Below are 18,617 nucleotides of genomic sequence, written 5' to 3'. Positions count from 1 at the left end.
TGAGGATGGGGCCTAGTTATTGGTGTTCTCTTAAAAGTGCTCCAGATAATCCTAATGTGCAAAAGGGTTGAGAATCCTTCCATAGGAACAGAGATATCCAACCATCTTGGTAACTTATTTGCTCCTTTCCTGTACTGTTTTCTCCTTTCCTACCAGAACTACCTTTGCTGGTCTCCTGGGCCTTGATCTAGAATGTATTCATTTTTTCTCCCTATTTTCAGTGACCCCCAAGACTTTAGACTCTAATTCCTTGCCTGGAGCAAAAATATTCTACAAAAACAATAACATTCCACAAAAAAGGAAGATGACATAGGATCAACTATTTCTTTTGCCAAATAAGGGCATTAAAATAAGAAGAAATTTACAACAGGGGCACTTGGGTTGTTAAACAGTTACGCGACCAATGTCGGCTCAGGTTGTGATCTCACGGCTTGTGAGTTCTAGCCCTGCGTCCGGCTCTGTGCTGACAGCTCGGAGCCTGGAGCCTGCTTCAGATTCTGTGTCTCCTCCCTCTCTCTCTGCCTCTCCCCCCTTCGTGCTCTGTCTAAAATGAATAAATGTTAAAAAAACTTTTTTCTTGTAAAGAAATTTGCAACTAAGAACTGTTCTCCCACCATTTCGTAAAGACCATTCTTACATCCAAAAAGTATAAAAGACATGAATATAGACTAAAAGAAAGTTTTCTATATTAAATGTATTTAGCTTTATGAAAAACATTTTATTTTTCTCATATTGTTGCCTACCAGTAAGAGCAATGCATTGTACTAGGATCAGTCTACAACCTGCACTGAGGAATTGCTGACTCAAGCTGTTAATTATCTAAACCTTCAGTAACAGCCACACTCACTTTTTAAAAAATATTTATTTTTGAGAGAGACAGAGCATGAGTAGGGGAGGGGCAGAGAGTTTTTTCTCTTACAGCACTTATCACAACTTGTAATTATGCATTCAGTTGTGATAATTTAATTGGTATTTCTCTGTTCCACTAGAAAGGAACTGTGTCTATTCTGCTCAAAACCATATCCTCAGGGCCTAACACAGGTCTGGCATATCTCATACTCGGTAAATAATTTTGAAAGAATGAGTAAATGAAAGCCAATACTTGATAAAAAAGATCAATCACAGACATAAGTATTCTAATCATCTTCATAGACTACTCCTGTTCTAAAAACTTTTTTGTGACAGGAGATAAACCTAGCCTTTTCAGGAAATGCCAAGACACAGAATAAGACTTTTTGCTGAAGATATGGACATGATGTAAACAAGAATAGAAAAGGTTTCTTGGAAGTCTTTAGCATATAAAGAAATAAAAAGAAAGTGTATCTGAAGAGGTATAAAAGGAGTACCTGGTTAATTTAGGAATGTTTATTCCCTTACAAATCTTTCTGCAGATACTTACACCTACACTAGCAGTGTCTTGATTTGGTTTTCTTAAAGCCTGGAGTAGAGGGATACAAAGAGTCTATGGGAGAATTTATAGTTATTCTCAGATCTTCCCCTTCTCTCTCATAATAATTTTCTCTATGGTATCAGCCTTTATTGTTTTTAAAAATAGTTCAACTAACATGAGATCAACAGATAAGAGAATGCAGTTGTCCAAGTAGTTCTCATACCTTTTAGAAGTATCTTCTTGTTTTAAGGCATTTGTCTGTTTAGCACCTACAATTAAAAAAAACAAAAACAAAAACAGTAGGTCATGTCTACTCAAACACACTAGTTTACAGGTCAGATTCTTGCTCAAATAAACCGCAGACAACCTTTCTTCTTTTCCCACACATTACTTTCTAATCCTGTGTGTAAAACAAATGAAACGGGCAGGGAATCCAGTTTACTTCCGTTAATTATTTCCCAATTTTTCTTGGAGTGTATCTCTTTTGGGATTGAATTTTCTTATGTATCACAGTGACACGGTTACGGGCTCCTGAAAATCTGAGCTATGGGTACTTTTAGAGGCAACCTCTCTCCATCCCCCGAATGTTCGCTCGCAGGAAAAGACCGTGGGTCTGACACCTCAGAGGATCATCCGAGGACCTAAGCAACAGTACATCTCGAAGGTGGGCTGGCGCGAGCGAGGTTCAAAGCCAACTGCACAAGCCCTGCCTAGGTTGCCCTGGTCACTTACCCATTCTGGCGACCTAGCTCTAGGCTCCAGCACCTCTACTCCCTCTCCTTCAGAGACAGCCCATTCTGGGGAAAATTCTTGGGACACTAGTGTAAAGAGGTGGGGGTCTGGCCGGAGGTCTTTTGTAGAAGACTCGAGGACAGCGAAGGGACGCTCTCGGCCTTCTCTGCCCTGAAGACCTCCTCCCCTGGAGCAGCCTTTGGGGTGTGCCCCGCGGGTTTTAGTCTGGAACCCTGTAGGGGTTCAACTCCCAGGGTCCAATCGTGGGATGAGGCCCTTCTTCCTACCTGTGGCGTTTCGAGAAGCGCGGGGAGTCCGGGCCTTGAGGCGGGCGAAGCGCGGCCCAGCCGAGTCAGCCATGGGTAGCGTCGTCAGAGGGTCACACCGGGAGCTGGCGTCTCCCGAAGCTCCGCCTCCCCTCGCGTAGCGCTGGGCGGGGCCGGCCGGGGCGGGGCGGGGCCGGCAGAGAGGCCTGGGAGGCCGGAGGAAGTGAAGGAGGGTTCTGAGAGTGGCCAGAGGCCCAGCCGGTAAGTGGACGCACCTGGAAGTCTGGGACGGCCCGGGCTCGCGGCGAGCTGTGAGCGGCAGAGGACCCGGCTCCACGGCCCGCAAGGCCCCGCGAGGTCCTGGGGCCCGAACGCCTAGGCGAGGAGGAATCGGGAGAAATGGCTTCCCTTGGATGCCGCCCGCACGCGCGCTGGGGCTTTATCTGCCCTGGATCGCGCGGCCGTGAAGCCCGGCTGACCCGTGCCCCCATTGCGGGCCTGTCCTTCTCTCCGGGAGGAACGATGGCCTGGGAGAACGGAACGGTGCTCTCCTGAGAGCTGCAGGTTGCCTCGCCTTCGTGCGGTGTACTGATTACATTAACTGGATTATTTGGGGGGACTGCCATCTCTTAGAGAAACTCCCTGGTCACACTCGGATCAGGGGGCATCTGAACTTTCACCCACTCTGGGTGAGTTGTGTTGACTACAAGTTTTGTGAAGTGGGACATTAAACAATTTTTTTTTTTTAATTCCCTAAGGATTAGAACTGACTTCAGGAACACCTTCTGGAAATTTTTTCAGAAAAGAAATACTTTGCCTTTTTAAGCCATTTACGTAGTCCAAATTTGCGCTCCTGTTGGGTGGGCGTACCCTAGAGAAAAAATCTTTTTTCAAGTGTATCTTTCAAAACTGCTCGTAATAGATGCAACAGTTTTACCCCCTTAGGCTAAGATACTTTCAATAAAAACATTTCAGCTTTAAAACTTGACATTTTCCTTATTGTATTTATTAGAAATTCATCAGAATGAAATACAACTTATTAACGCTTTAATATCACTGATAACTTTTATATTTCAGCATCAAAAGTAGGAAAAATAAAGAGGAATGGCTGTGGAAGAACTTCAATCCATAATAAAGAGATGTGTAAGTATTTTGTGTGTGTGTGTGTGTGTGTGTGTGTAAAGTTAAATACCTTTTAAAATGTGGGCAAGACACAGATTATTTTTAGTTACATTTAGGGTCATTCAAATTGCTTATCTTCTTTAATCCTTGCTTTGTTTGACCTGTGAATAAATAGCAGGAGGGCCAGAAGGCAGATTAGATTATTCTCCAAGTGACCTACTTGTCTAAGTAACCTTTTAAATTTTTAATACTGATCTTTATTGTAGAATTATTTGGCAGAGTGGATTTCAAGATCATTCATTATGGTACTCATTAGTCTTGTCCTAATTTTCATACATATGCTTGTGTGCAACTTACCTAGAACTTAAACAGATTTTCTCTTTTTCTCCAGAGAGGATAAAGCAAGTAGTTACTGAATTTTTATTCACCTAAACATGTTTGTTTTGTCTTCATTTTGTTTTTGTCAGCAAATCCTAGAAGAACAAGACTTTAAAGAAGAAGATTTTGGTCTATTTCAGTTAGCAGGCCAAAGATGCATAGATGAAGGGCATATAGAGCAGCTATTAGAAATTATTCAAAATGAAAAGAATAAGGTAAGTACAATCTTTATGAGTACTTTTTAGTATTTATTAGAATGATAATAGCCACATGATGTTATTATTCTTCCACCCATTTACTCATTAAACATTTAAGAATCAACTTAAATTTCTACAATAGGAATGTGGAAAACAAAAAAGAATTAGGGCTATTTATATTCTTGACAGTGTTTATAATAGTCTGGTAGAAGAGATAAACAGGTAAACAACTAGCAGTAAGAAGGCAGAATAAATGAAATAAGTGCTATAGTTGAAGTATGAGTAAAGTGCTTTTAAAAAAACAGGGATTGGGGCGCCTGGGTGGCGCAGTCGGTTAAGTGTCCGACTTCAGCCAGGTCACGATCTCGCGGTCCGTGAGTTCGAGCCCCGCATCGGGCTCTGGGCTGATGGCTCAGAGCCTGGAGCCTGTTTCCGATTCTGTGTCTCCCTCTCTCTCTGCCCCTCCCCCGTTCATGCTCTGTCTCTCTCTGTCCCAAAAAAATAAATAAACGTTAAAAAAAAAAAAAAATTAAAAAAAAAAAAACACCAGGGATTGCTTAGAGATCAAAAGTGGCATTTGGATTATTAATTTATATTTTGTATTATAAGTATCAGGCAGCCTAAGATACTCATTTTTGGTGATCAGCACATTCTTTTCTTTCAGCCAGATGTATATGGAAAACCAAATATTAAGTAAGATAATAGTATTTGGGTGCATAGAATCAGAATAGGGGAAGACTTAAATGGCTTTACTGGCCGTTATCATCCAGCTATAATTATCTGAGAAATCATTCTCAACATAGGAAAAGGATCTTTTTGGGATCAGGAACAACTTTTTCCTGGGACACAGTATTGAAAACACTGCTAAATTTTGTATCCTTGTACTTGCCTTCTTATGCAAGAAAAGACCATCTTCTTTCCAGGAACACACTCTTTCTTCATTTACAGTACTGTTTATTTATGTGGAAGTTTTTTTTGTTGATATCACAAACTAGTTATGCTGGTCTCTGATTATAACCAGGGCACCTTGATGGTGTTTAGGACATTACTAAAACTTTTAAATCATGTGTAGTAGTTCAAAGGGCTTATTCCTTTTTTATATAAAAAATTCTTTTTTTAAAAAATTAGGACATTTAATTTAATACATTTTTTTGGATATGTGTTTATAGTACCTTTGTAGCCCCAAATAGAGTAAATGTAATATTTTCTTTAACTCCTTGATGTTTCCCAATTGTGTTTTCGAGGATAATCTTTGAGAGTATTTTACTTAGAGCAAATAATAATAAAATTAACAATAGTTAGTATTTATTAAGCATTTACCATGTGCCAGGTGCTGTCTAAAATGCTTGACATCTGTTAACTCATTTAGCCTCCCAGAATCCCATAGGTACTATTAAATTCAGTTTGTAGATAAGGAAACATGTGACATCCAGTGTTCAGACCTGTGTAGCTTGGTTTCAGAGCTCTTAACCATTCTCTACTTAGCACTGCGTAGCACTTGCAAGGAAGTTTTAGGGGATACAGGGGGCTAATTGATTGTGGGATTGAGAAAGGTAACAAAAATGACTGGATTTCTAGCCTCTGGGAGGATAACATATTATATCCTGAATAGCAAAGGGCAACTTAAGAAGAGGAGAGAATTTCTTGAAGGGGTGCAAGTAAATTTATTTTGGAAATGTTAAGTTTAAGATGTAGCAGGCAGTTGAAAAGTAATGTTTGGAGCTCAGTCAAGAAACAGGAGATTAAAATCCTGATTTGTGCATCACTATTAGAAATTAATTGTAATATTTTTGAGCATAGTCTTTTTTTAAAATTTTTTTTCAAGTTTATTTATTTTGAGAGACACAGGGACAGCACAAGTGGGAGAGGGGTAGAGAAAGAGGAACACTGAGAATTCCAGGCAGGCTCTGCACTGTCAGCACGGAGACTGGTGCAGGGCTTGAATTCAGGAAACTGTGAGATCATGACCTGAGCCAAAACCAAGAGTCAGATGCTTAACTGACTGAGCCACCCAGGCTCCCCCCCAAAAAAAATTGTTTTAAGACTATTAAGACTCACTATTTTGAGGGAGGGAGAGCTCCTGGTGGCTCAGTCAGTTAAGTGTCTGACTTCAGCTCAGGTCATGATCTCGTGGTTCATGGGTTTGAGCCCTGCGTCGGGCTCTGCGCTGACAGCTCATAGCCTAGAGCCTCCTTCAGATTTGGTGTCTCCCTCTTTCTCTGCCCCTCCTTTGCTCGTGTTGTCTCTCTCTCAAAAATAAATAAACATTAATTTTTTTTTAATTCGCCCACCCATTTTGAGAGAGAGCACACACGTGCATGTTGGGGGAAGGGGCAGAGAGAGAGAGAATCCCAAGCAGGCTCCTCACTGTCAGTGCAAAGCTGATCTCAGGGCCCAAACTCACAATGAGATCATGACCTGAGCCAAAAGCAAGAAGAATCAGGCGATTAACTCACTGAGCCACCCAGGTACCCTTTAATAGTCTTAATAGCTTGAAAATCACCTTTGTAATGTGTGGTCTGCTAAATCCAAGGGTTCAGACATTGATAAGACAAGTGTTTCTTGTTCTGTTTTGTTTTATTGAGAGAGAAAAGTTGGGGAAGGGACAGAGGGGGAGAAAGAATCTTAAGCAGCCTCCATGCCCAGCTGGGAGATGCTGTGGGGTTTGATCTTAAAACAGTGAGATAGATTATGACCTGAGCTGAAATTAAGAGTCACATGCTTAACTGACTGAGCCACCCAGGTGCCCCAGTAAGACAGGGTTTCAAACTGACTGCAACTTAATTTTCTTGCCAGGTGATGCAATTAGGATTGATCAAAATTGACTATTAATCTGCTTCGTGTAAATGTTTAAAAAAAAAGTATATGAATACTTTGTCCTATAGTACAGGGCTTCTCAACATTTATACTATAGATATTTTGTAGCACCCTCCCCCTCTCCCCTCCCCCCCCATTCCATAATGACAATCAAAAATGTCTCCAGATATTGCCAAATGTCCCTGGTAGATATGAAACAAAATAGCCCCCATTGAAAACCAGTGGTATAGTGGGAAACACATGGGCTTTGGACCTGGACAGACATATGCATATCTTGGTTTGCCACAATTTAGATGTTAGATATTGGGCATGGCAGTAATCTCTAAACTTTGGCATTCTTATCTGTCATTTGGGGATAACAATCTTATTCTGTAGGTAGTATTAAATTAAAAAAGGTGTAGTTTATGGATAGTATTTATTTTCCTTTCTCATAACCATTCACTATTTATATAGGAACTAGATACCTTGCAGCTGAGATGATATTTATAAAACATTTTATCAAAATTATTTTTTTCAGTCCAGATATGTAACATCTTACTCAAAACTGAAATTTCCTTGATAATTATTCCTAGAGAATCACTTACAGGGTAGAGGTAGACCAATGGAAAGGGAAAGAAGTACATAGTTGGAAAAGTAGAAGTCTCACAGGAACCAGTTAAGTTTTAAAAAGCGAGTATAGTCATGGTAAGTAATGGTGGAATAAGTATTTAGTAACTTGGGAAAAAATAGGTTTATAATATGTTTCTGATTAAAGATCTGAATATTAAGTTTAGCCACAACAAAAAAATGGAAGAAAACAGAATATCAAATCTTTGGAGGAAGGATAATTTGTTACACCAAAAGGTAATAGATATCACTCGCCTGTATTTATGGAACACCTATTTTGTAACAGGCCCTTGTCTAGATGCTAGGAATAGATAGCAGTAAACAAAAATCAGTGCCCATATAGATGTTAAATTCTAATGAAGACAGGTATCTACACTATAAATTATATAGTGTGTTAGAAACAGATAAATACTATAGAAAAAAGTAAAGCATGACTAGGTGAAATTATAGAGATTTGAAGGAAGGAGGGGTATAAAATATGGGGCTGTGAGAAGAGTGTGCCAGCCAGAAGTAACTAGTATGAAAAGAATATTCTGAGAGATCAGCTGAAATCTTTCCTATTCAGTAAAAAGGATGATTGTTTTGCTGTTTGTTTAAAAAAAATCAATTTAAGTCTTCATTTTATGCCACGTTTTTAGCATAAATCTTATTGAATAAAGAGAAAGGGGGAATGTATATATATTTAATTTTAAATGAATGTTTATGAATCTCTAAAGGAGGAAATCCATTTTAGACCTAAAAGACCAAGGCAAAAAGTATATTTTGCTATATAAAAAATAAGGACAGTCAAAAAACCAAATAATTATTTTTCATAAATATAAGAAGGGAATATTAACATGTAGGAAGCTCATGCAGACTGATAAAGACAAACACTGAAATGTCCAATTGATAAATGAGCAAAAAGGTAAAAAATATTTCCTCTTTTGTAAGCTATTTGTTCACGTACCCTAACATATTCTGTTGCTAGTTCTCTAGGACATGTTAAGTCTTAGGTACCTTTACACATTGCTGTTTCAGAGCCTTGAATGTGTTTCCCAGCTACCTATGCCTGACAGACTTACCTAATAAGCCTTAACTTAGCCATTGCCTCTTCTGGGAAGAGGCCTTCCCTAGACGGAAAGGACTCTTCTCTTGCTATACCTTATCCTCTACCTTTATCTTAGGAGAGTGGGGTCATGGAGGAGGTATTGTACTTAATTGTCTTCCTCCCAAATGTGTGGGTTTGTTTTATTTTTGAGTGAACCTAGAATGTAATTCTCTGATGGTAGAGATCTTATCTAATACGTTCTTGTTTTATTTCTAGCACCAGAATATTTTAGGGACTTAGCATATAGTAGTATATTCTTGATAAAATACTGATGAGTTGAAGTAAAATCAAGCCAGAGAAGTGGAGTACATTGTTGATAGTTCTGAAAATAGTAGTTGTGATAGTGAATCACTAATTAAAAAGGTAAACTTTTATTTATGTGATAAGCACTCTGGAATATCTTGAAAAGAAAAAGCAACTTGCTTTCAAAGCAAGTTGCTTTGAAAAGAAGCAACTTGTGGGGCGCCTGGGTGGCTCAGTCGGTTAAGCGTCTGGCTTTGGCTCAGGTCATGATCTCACGGTTTGTGAGTTCGAGCCCCATGTCAGGCTCTGTGCTGACAGCTCAGAGCCTGGAGCCTGCTTCAGATTCTGTGTCTCGCTCTCTCTCTGCCCCTCCCCCGCTCACACTCTGTCTCTCTCTCTCACAAATGAACATTAAAAAATTTAAAAAAGAAAGAAAATAGAAGCAACTTTTATGTAGGAGAAAAATTAACTGAGGTGGCATCCCCTTCTTTTTACATAAGTTACATAATTATAACATGTTTGCATATTTTCCGAGGAACTTTATTTAAAAGGTTCATGAGCATTGGGTGGATTTCTTTATGAATTAGGAGAGCAAAATTCTCCATGAAAATTAAGTATTTGCTTATATTAAATAAATTAACTCTCTTGTTAGAAATAGAAGACCTATTTCAATCATGAACTTGCCTGATTTAAAGTAAATGCCCATTCACATTTCTTCAGTGAAAATATTAAAAAAAACTATTTTAAAATGTTGTATTTGCTAGCAGCGAACCCTAAGAAGTCCCTGGTGAAATGCTGTAGACTTCATTTGTCTCATCTTAGCTCTTCAGAGGGAATTCTCAGCTCCTTCAAGATCAGAAAGCTCAGTGTAAGAGTCCTATAGATGGCAGTATTTGCTTTACTCTGAAAATGTTTTTACAGGTCATCGTCAATAATATGGGCTGGAATCTTGTTGGTCCTGTTGTTCGATGTCTTTTGTGGAATAAGGAAGATGAGAAAAGAAAACATTATTTTCTGATGCTTGATTTATTGGTAAAGGTAAGTTAACAAAATTAGGTTCTCTTTGTCACAATAGCCAGCAGTATTTTGTAATTCCCTTTAATGTTTAATGCTTATTTGGGGTGACAAAGCTTTTAGTTAATGAAAATATAGGTGGGGACTCTTTGGAGAAAAGGCCCAATCTTATTGATTGGATGAGCAAATCCATTTCCGTTTTTCCAAATTTCTGGGTAGAATTATCTAACCTCATCTCAGACCCACTGATTCAGAATCTCGAAGAAGATACCTAAAAATTCTATTTTTAATAAGTAGCTTATTGTATAGATATGGAATTCAAGGTTTAGAGAGGCAATTCAAGGCCACACTGTTCTTTTAGCAACATTGCAACTAGCAAATGCCAATGCTCTTTTCTCTGTGGTATGTTCTCTAAAAGGATATAAAAAACCTAGAATGCAAGTGATAATGGTGGACATGGTAATAGGATGCAGATTAGTTGTGACCAACAACCTTAGAGACCCTTGGGGAAAGGTTGTTAGAGTTAAAAGTAAAAAATGATGGTAAAGAAAGATAAGTTCTAAGGAAAAGGACGTTGTAAGAGTCCACTTAGAGATCACTGCAAATAAAAATATATACAGTACTTGGAAAGAGGAAACCCCATCTAGATAGTAGTTATTAACAATGAGGACTTTAATAAAAAAAAAAAAAAAGGCAAGTGATGTGATTATGGCTAGTCAGAAGACAATGCAAAGTTTCATCTGTTCAGGAAGGACAAAAAAGACTGCACTCAGAAATACCCTGGCAGGGTGAGATAGAAAGGCCCCACTTGCTGGAAGCCTGAGAAACTACTATAGTATCCTTCAGAGTAGACGGGCAAAGCTCAAAAGAAACTGAAGTCTGGTAATCAAGTTCTTCCTTCTCCCTGTTTTTCTGACTTCTCCTTTAGCGACGAATTTAAGTCTCCAAAAGGTAGTTGTCTATTAAGAGACTCATTCTTGCTTCTTTTTAGTTTTATAGTGATTTGACAGTCAGATTCTATGTTTTGCTCGTGTATTTTTTTAAGTTATATGAGGTGTTGTACTGTTAAGCAAAAATAATGGTATTTTCTCAGTATATGCTGCCTTTTAAAACTAGTAATCATGTGGCTTTAAATACAACTTGTATTAAACAGGTTCAATTGTGAATATTTTTATAGTTATGTAATCCAAAGGAATTATTGTTGGGTTTGCTTGAACTGATTGAAGAGCCCTCTGGAAAACAGATATCTCAGATAATTCTTCTTTTACTTCAGCCATTACAAACAGGTAATGAGTATTTTGATATCTAAGAGTTTCTTGTTTTATCTGTGTTAAGTTCTTGATACTACTCTAAAATGTCAGTACTATATCAAAGTAAAATTTATGACTAATTATTGAGTACTCTGCTTAAACTAGCAATAGCAGTGCCCGTTTGAATCCTGCTGCCTATAGAAAGATGACAATACCGGCACAGACGGTACCCAGAATAGATTTTGTTGAATGTCATGCTATTTTCAGGGACTGTGTTGTAATCTGTAGCTTTTTGCCTAATCTTCCTATCTGCAACTTATATCTAGAAATTTCCCTGTAAACATATTTAAAGGATTGCCTCTATGATGTTTGCAGTACTCATTCTGTTAGCATTGTGATAGGTCGTGTATCTTGGTTAAAAACCGTATCACGCGGGGCATTGCTCATCCTCTGTCTTGGGAAGTTGAGGCTGGGAATAGCAAAGGTGCTGCTGAATGAAACAAGTGAAGAAAAGTCTTTATGGTTGAGTGCAGTAACATTATTGTTAAGCAATGGACCTTAGCATCCAGAGCAGACAGTATCCATGAGCTGAGACCACTTCTTCATTTTATGACTTACATATAGCTCAGAATCTGATAGAAGGACCCAGAGTCAGAAGTTAGAGTAAATCCATTTTAAATGAGAATAAAGCAGCTGTGTACCACTTGAAATACTCAAAATCTCCTAGAAAGGAAAATCTAATAATACTACCTTTCATTTTTACAGTGCTTTATATTTTATAAATATATTTCTTTGTATTTCTTTCTCTTATTTGATACTTAGAATGACCAAAAAATGTGGAACGAAGTGTTTCTGCCTTAACCATGTAAACTCTTAGAAACATACTTAAACATGGCATCTATTGTAAGGTGCCATGATGGTAAGATGCTCCAATATTTCATACACCACTAAGAAGGAAAAAAAAAACTATGAATTAAGCTATGTTATCCTGATTTCAGAGTTGTTACAATATATTTTTTTATTATTTAAATTTATTTAAATTCAAGTTGGTTAACATACAGTGTAGTATTGGTTTCAGGAGAAGAACCCAGTGATCATCGTTACAATATTTTTTTTAAAAAAGTGTGTTATAATTCTGTGTTTACTGGACTTGTCCCATGTTCAGCATACTTAATGGAGCTACCTCAAGTCACAACTTGGTCTCTGTTTTAGTGATTCAGAAACTTCGTAACAACAAGGCATATTCAGTTGGATTAGCGCTGTCCACTCTTTGGAGTCAGCTATCTCTCCTTCCTGTTCCATATTCAAAAGAACAAATACAAACAGATGACTATGGCCTTTGTCAGTGTTGCAAGGCCTTAATAGAATTCACTAAGCCTTTTGTGGAAGAAGTCATTAATGACAAAGAAAACTCAGTGGAAAGTGAAAATGAAAAGTTAAAGGATGAATTACTGAAATTGTAAGTATATTTTTTGGTAACATTTCACAATGGAATTAAGTAATTGATAGCTCAGTTAATTTATGTTTCTTTGTTTTATTTTTTTGCCTTGGATGTAGATGTCTAGTTTCAGATTTTGAATTTTAGAAGATTATGGGGTTCAGTGGTCCATGCCTCATTAAATGCCATGTTCTACATTTTTAAAAATTAAAAACCCAAATCCATTTGTTTAATTTACTTGATATTCTTCTTTGACTTGGCTTTACTCATCATAGCAAGTGAATAATAAAAGCGGGGGAAATAGGTGTAGCTAAAGAATCTGGTCTTTCTGTGGGGGAATTATGTTTTTGCTCTCCCTTTGAAAGCAACAGAAGCAGCACCAGACAGTTAAACATCCAACTTGACCACAAAAACGGTAAGAGTATCCAATAGCATTCAATCTGGGGGGCACTATAGACTAAACATGCACTGTTCAGTATGGCTATCAAACACTTGATATACGGCTATTCCAAATTAAGATGTTCTCTAAGTATAAAATGCTCCCTGCATTTTGAAGACTTGTTATAAAAAAAAATGCCAAAATACCTCAATAATTTTTATATTAACATATTCACATAGTAGTATTTCAGATATATTGAGTTAATAAGATAAATTATTAAAATTTCCCTTGTTTTTTTTTACATTTTATTTATTTTTAATAGAGACAGAGAGACAGAGCACAAGTGGGGGAGGGGCAGAGAGAGAGAGGGAGATACATAACCTGAAGCAGGCTCCAGGGTCTAGCTGTCAGCACAGAGCCCGATGTGGGGCTCGAACTCATGAACCATGAGATCATGACCTGAGCCGAAGTCGGACGCTTCACCAACTGAGCCACCCAGACGCCGCCCCCACCCCCCCTGTTTTTTCTTTTAATGTGACTACTGGAAGATTTTAAATCATATATGGAGCTTGTATTGTATTTCTGTTGGACAGTGTTGGACTATTTAATTACATGGACCAATAATTTTATCTTTTAAATTTTGTAGACTAAAACTGTTAGCTTTCTATTTTTTCAGGTTAGGACATTAAAAAATTTTTTTTTTAACATTTATAAAATGCATTATTCATGAAACTAAAGATATTTAAACTAAAGAAGTAGGAGGGGCTTAATCATAGAATAAAATTTGGTTTTGTAAGTAAAACAAATACAGCTCTATGAAAAAAATTACATTGTCCCAATTTTTCTTTGACCTGATGAAATCTACGTCATGGAGAATAGCACTGATCCTCAAACAAACGTTCAGTAATCATTGATACAGTCCAGACATGGAAGTCAGTCTTACCACATTGAGTCTAGCAAGGAGTTCTCAGGCTTTCCCCAATACTGGTAAGAAGGATGTTACATCACCAGTTTTATAAGCCATTGAGTTATTGGTGCTTATGTTATTTTTCATGTAAAATTAACTTGGATATGTTTATAAAATTAGGTATTTTATACTTAGGAAATGCTGTGTTCACAGTAACCCATTTCTTACACCTTAGTTGTTTCAAAAGCTTGAAATGCCCTTTGCTGACAGCACAATTCTTTGAGCAATCTAAAGAAGCTGGAAATGATCCTTTAAGATGTTTTGCATCTGAAATAATAGTAAGTACAGCTAATTTAATCTGCCATAAAATCTGCTATAATTTAAAATGTTGTCCTGCTATATTCTCATGTACTGCACATGGTCATGTACATTATTACGTTATTAATTAGGCAATATGTATTTTTTGTAGAACACAGATAAAAAGATGGAAGATAAACATCAGTAATATTATTTAGGTAATGAAATTAACACCTTCTAGACTTTGCTTTTATATTTATAAATAAACTTATACATATGTGTAAATAATTTTTTAGAAGAGTCTATCTACATACCCTTTTGGAATGTACTTTATTTCTCTTAGCATATTATGAATAATTTTCCATTGTCTTTCCATTGTCCATAGTATTCCATGGTATGGACCTTGCATAATATGTTTGACCTGGGCCATCTAGCTCAACACTTAGGTTTTCTCCAGTTTTTCATTATTATAGAACAATTCCAGTTTTCTTTTGTTAACTGTTAAGTCTGTGATAAGTATCCTTTTAACGAAATCTTTATATATTTCTTTAGTTGTTTTCTTAAAGTCAATTCCTAGAAGTAGAATTTCTGTGCCAAAGGATATCCTCAGTTTTAAGGGTCATGATAAATATTTTCAAAATACCTCCAGAAATAAGTAAATTTCATTTGAAAAGTAATTTGGCTTAATGTATCCAGTATTTTTAAGTGTGCTGAGATTCTTTATTAGGGAACTAATGTGAAATATGGAAAAATATGTACTTGAGATTGATAGTCATGAATTTCAGGTTAGAGCAGCCACTGGGGTTGTGGGTTTTCTTCAGCTATGTTCAGCTGTATGATGGTAGGTGCAACATAGGAAGAAAGTGGATTTAAATAGGTCAGGTTTTGAGAACTGTGGGAGTTCTACAAAGCAAGAGAGAGGAAATGGCATTGAGCATGTATGCAGGGAAGTGACTGTGACGCACAGTAGAATTTAAGCTGAGTAAGGAGGGAAGTTAGGATATACTAAATGTGAGAGACAGTGAATAGATGATGGGATCACTGGATTGTAGGTCCTGGTGTGACTGACAAGTTGTCAGAGCTAGGTTACTAAAGGGAATGACCTGAAAAGATTGGAGGTTAAAGAACAGGATGCTTGCAGTTACACTGTGGAAAAGTTAGTTATTAATAATGTCTGGGGTATGACCATGGAGTGAGTGTTCTTAGGAGAAGTAGAGGCTGAAATCATTGGACCAAAGTGAAGTACCTGAGATTCCAGGATATTAGAAGATCTTTGGTTGTACATTTAAGTTACACAGAATTATGATTAAGAATAATGTCATAAACCCAATTAATGGTGTGACCTTGGGGTAGATCTAATACAGTCATATGAAATAAGTTTCAAAGGGGTTGAAGAGAGGGGTTTTAGAGAGGAAGGGGGAGAATGGCCTAGAAATAGCAAGGAGAACAGGTATTTTACTTCCAGGCTTGATATAGTGGATATGGGTGAAAAAATAACAACCTGTGAGAGGTTTTCAGACAAAGTAGTTGTTGTCAGAGGAGTCAGGTTACCTTTAGAGCAAAAGAGGTAAGAGACCATTTCAAGAAGAATGAATTTTGCTGATAACTGTAAGTTCCACAGGTCATACCTGAAGGGTATCTGAAATCTAAGAGGTAGGAGAAGGGTTTCGAAGAGGAGATGTCAGAAATGTAGGGGAACTAGATTTTGAGGAGAGATGATATGAATAGGGTTATGTAGTTAATGGAATTAATGCTGATGGTCAAGATAGTAGGGAAGAGGCTAAGAGTGACATAGAAGGAGAGAAAGGGAGGAGTTTTCCAAGGAGTACATAACCGACCATAACAGGGCCTCTTCACTGTTGGCAATATTAGAGTACAGTATAATCCAGTGGATATTGTATAAAAATTACCATATATAATATATGTACCCTATTTTGAGAAAATAGCTATGAAAGTTGGTGGCTGTTATAGGATTTTAAGCGTGGGAGTGATGTATTTGTTTTGGATTCATCACTTCAGTGGAGGTTGAATTTAACAGAAATAAGATTGAAAATAGGGAGATCCTTAGGTGTGTTTTGGGAATTAGGTGAGAACTAGTGGGATCCTGATTATAGAAATGGTAGAGATGAAGGGGAGAGGGCAAAATAAAAAACTTCATAGTAGGTAAAATTGACAAAATTTGGTCATTAATTGGATTTAGAAAAATGGTTAAAACGTTGATTCATAAGTTTTGTGCTTGGGTAACTGGGCAGATGAAAGTGCCAGTAGCTGAGATAGAGAATACAGAACAAAGAACAAGGTGTTTTGTGCTTAAAAAAATTTTTTTTATTAAGGTAATTTAAAAACATTCAGAAAAGTGGAAAGAACAATATAATGTACCCCTGGTATACCCATTACCCAGCTTTAACAATTTTTGACATTTTGCCAATCTTGTTTTATCTATCCTCCTTTGTTTTCCCTACTATGGTATTTTATAGCCAGTCGTAGATCTATCATTTCTTCCATAAGTCTTTTAACTATGCTTCTTTAACTAGTAAGGACTTATAAAAACACAACCACAATCCATTATGACATCTAGCAAGATTAGCAGTAAATTTCTTAATACATAGCCAGTTCCCAGAGAGCAGGTTTTTAAGGAATAAATTTTGAATAATGATCATACTTTGATGAGATCACCTAAAGAGGTAGGTCATTGTGAGAAAAGAAAAGCGTTTAGGACTGAACCCTACAGAGTACCAACACTTAAGATAAGTCCACCAAAGAGACCAAGGAAGAAGGGTCACAGAGGTTGTACAAGTATCACAGAAACTGGGGTAGTAGAGTTTCAGGAAGAAAGAAGTGATTAGTAGTGTTAAATGCAGCAGAGAGAGCCTGTAAAGTAACAGCTGAAGGGCATCCATTGGATTTAGGAAGATGGCATTGATAATTTTAGCAAGAACAGTTTAAGTGGAGTGTTGGAGACAAAAAACAGTAGAGTGGATAAAGGGGTGCATGAAAAATGAGAAATAGGGGGGAGCTAGTTTAAGGTGTTCTTCAAAAGAGGAAGGATAAGAAAGAAGAAGCAGTAGCTAGAAGACATGAACGTGGGGTAGGAAGGTAATAGGGGAGATAGGGAGGCTTGAGCATGTGTGTTTATAGACTCGAAGGGATAGGAACCATTAGAGGGGGAAAAGAGAAGTATAATGGGATAACTGAAATAATGTGGCTCGAGAGCACACAGCTGGCCACAGGAGCAAGGACACCTGGAGGAGGTAAGAATGGGTATGTATGCAGCGAAATTTATAGCAGGAATGGAATATTACAATTGAAAGGAATCAAACCCACTGGCCTCAGATTTCTAGGTGAAGGAGATCTCTTAAGAATGAGGAGGTAGAAATGGGGGCTTCAAGGAACTGGTAAAGGTTTGGAATACTGAAGGGAAAAGAAAAGAGATGGCAGAAGACTATGAAAGCATTAGTCACTAGTCTGAGCACTCAGCTGTGATTGAAGACCACAACTATAGTGGTAACAGTCTGTATTTGTGTATGATTTTTTTCTTCAACAGTAGTCAGTTGACTGGGTGTGGAAGTAGAGAAGGTGGATGGTAGTTTTTTTTCCAAAGCTGGCATTTTATTGGGTAGATAGAGCTAAAGGAAATACAGGGTGTAAGTAGTTCAAATGACCAGAAATGTCTTGGTTGGACAGGGAAAGAAGGGAAGTTAGGAGGGGACAGGTAGGTTAGATGAAGGGATCACAGAACTAGAAAGGTCAGAGGTACAAAAGCAGGTTGGTAGGAGAGACAGGATAAGAAGTTATGGTCAGAAAGTGAAATGCTGGAGTTTAGTATCTAATATGGAATAGCTCCAAATGCTGACAGAGGTTCAGGATGGGATTACGTGCTGAAATGAATTAGAAGTTAGGGTCACTGGAATTTAGAAATCAAGAACCATGAGGCTGGACTGTTAGAGGAGTTACCTATGTGAACACTGAACTTTCCCACATCGTAGCAGTTGGATAGAGAAGATTGTGAGCAGGTACCAAAGTCTTCAGTGAATGTGGGGAAATGACCAGGAAGTCAGCATATGGCAGAGATAAGAACAATAAAAGGTCAGTATCTACCTCAAAGGAAAATGTGCTTTTGCTTGAGAGTACAGGAAGAACCAAGGTAATACCCAGCCTCTACCTATACCACCCTTCCCCACTCTTGCCTCCCTGGCTGTGCTATGTAAGAGGTGTGAGAGGATGAGCAGCCTCCACCAGAAATCAGTCAGGTTTAATTGGAGCAGTAAGATAGAGCAAGTATTCTATGAAAAGGTTGAGGGTATAGGGAAGAAAGTTTAAGATCTAGAAGTGAGGAAGCACAAAGCAATCAAGCAGAGGTAAAATCAGGGTAGGAGATAAAGTGAGGAGGTGCCTTCATTTCTATGCTGGAGAAGTCCAGATAAGTGGGAACACTTGAGATTGATAGCTTGAGCTGTCCCACCATTGGCAGAAGTTTTGCCTTTTTTTTTTTTT

The 18,617-nt window shown here is 37.8% G+C and overlaps 2 protein-coding genes across 14 annotated transcripts in view; one reads left to right on the top strand and one right to left on the bottom strand.

Moving 5' to 3' along the window:
* The window catches only part of RPAP2 (RNA polymerase II associated protein 2), a 98,747-nt gene extending 96,184 nt beyond the window's left edge, over positions 1 to 2,563 (bottom strand). For 5 of the 11 annotated variants that reach the window (XR_015254878.1, XR_015254875.1, XR_015254876.1 and 2 more), the window contains exons 1-2: positions 2,410 to 2,563; positions 1,614 to 1,659 (exon numbers count right to left, since the gene is read on the bottom strand). Coding sequence is in view for 7 of the 11 variants with exons in the window: in XM_086717539.1 (XP_086573665.1) it covers positions 1,614 to 1,659; positions 2,410 to 2,482 (119 nt within the window). In the remaining 4 variants the exon portion in view is untranslated. The remainder of the gene's footprint in view (positions 1 to 1,613; positions 1,660 to 2,409) is intronic. The other 6 variants (XM_086717545.1, XM_086717541.1, XM_086717542.1 and 3 more) reach the window with 2 other exon arrangements.
* The window catches only part of GLMN (glomulin, FKBP associated protein), a 35,455-nt gene continuing 19,393 nt past the window's right edge, over positions 2,556 to 18,617 (top strand). For 2 of the 3 annotated variants that reach the window (XM_086717547.1, XM_025934973.2), the window contains exons 1-7: positions 2,556 to 2,649; positions 3,466 to 3,531; positions 3,978 to 4,103; positions 9,760 to 9,876; positions 11,030 to 11,138; positions 12,315 to 12,561; positions 14,062 to 14,164. In XM_086717547.1, coding sequence (XP_086573673.1) covers positions 3,493 to 3,531; positions 3,978 to 4,103; positions 9,760 to 9,876; positions 11,030 to 11,138; positions 12,315 to 12,561; positions 14,062 to 14,164 — 741 coding nt within the window. In that variant the 5' untranslated portion in view covers positions 2,556 to 2,649; positions 3,466 to 3,492. Of the gene's footprint in view, positions 2,650 to 2,704; positions 3,078 to 3,465; positions 3,532 to 3,977; positions 4,104 to 9,759; positions 9,877 to 11,029; positions 11,139 to 12,314; positions 12,562 to 14,061; positions 14,165 to 18,617 lie in introns of those variants that run through there. The other variant, XM_086717546.1, reaches the window with a different exon arrangement.

This window comes from Puma concolor, chromosome C1, assembly GCF_028749965.1.
Source record: "Puma concolor isolate L17-30 chromosome C1, mPumCon1.1.hap2, whole genome shotgun sequence".
NCBI classification, from domain to species: Eukaryota; Metazoa; Chordata; class Mammalia; order Carnivora; family Felidae; genus Puma; species Puma concolor.
Note: the sequence above shows the minus strand (reverse complement) of the source record. Positions and strands in the feature narration are given on the sequence as shown.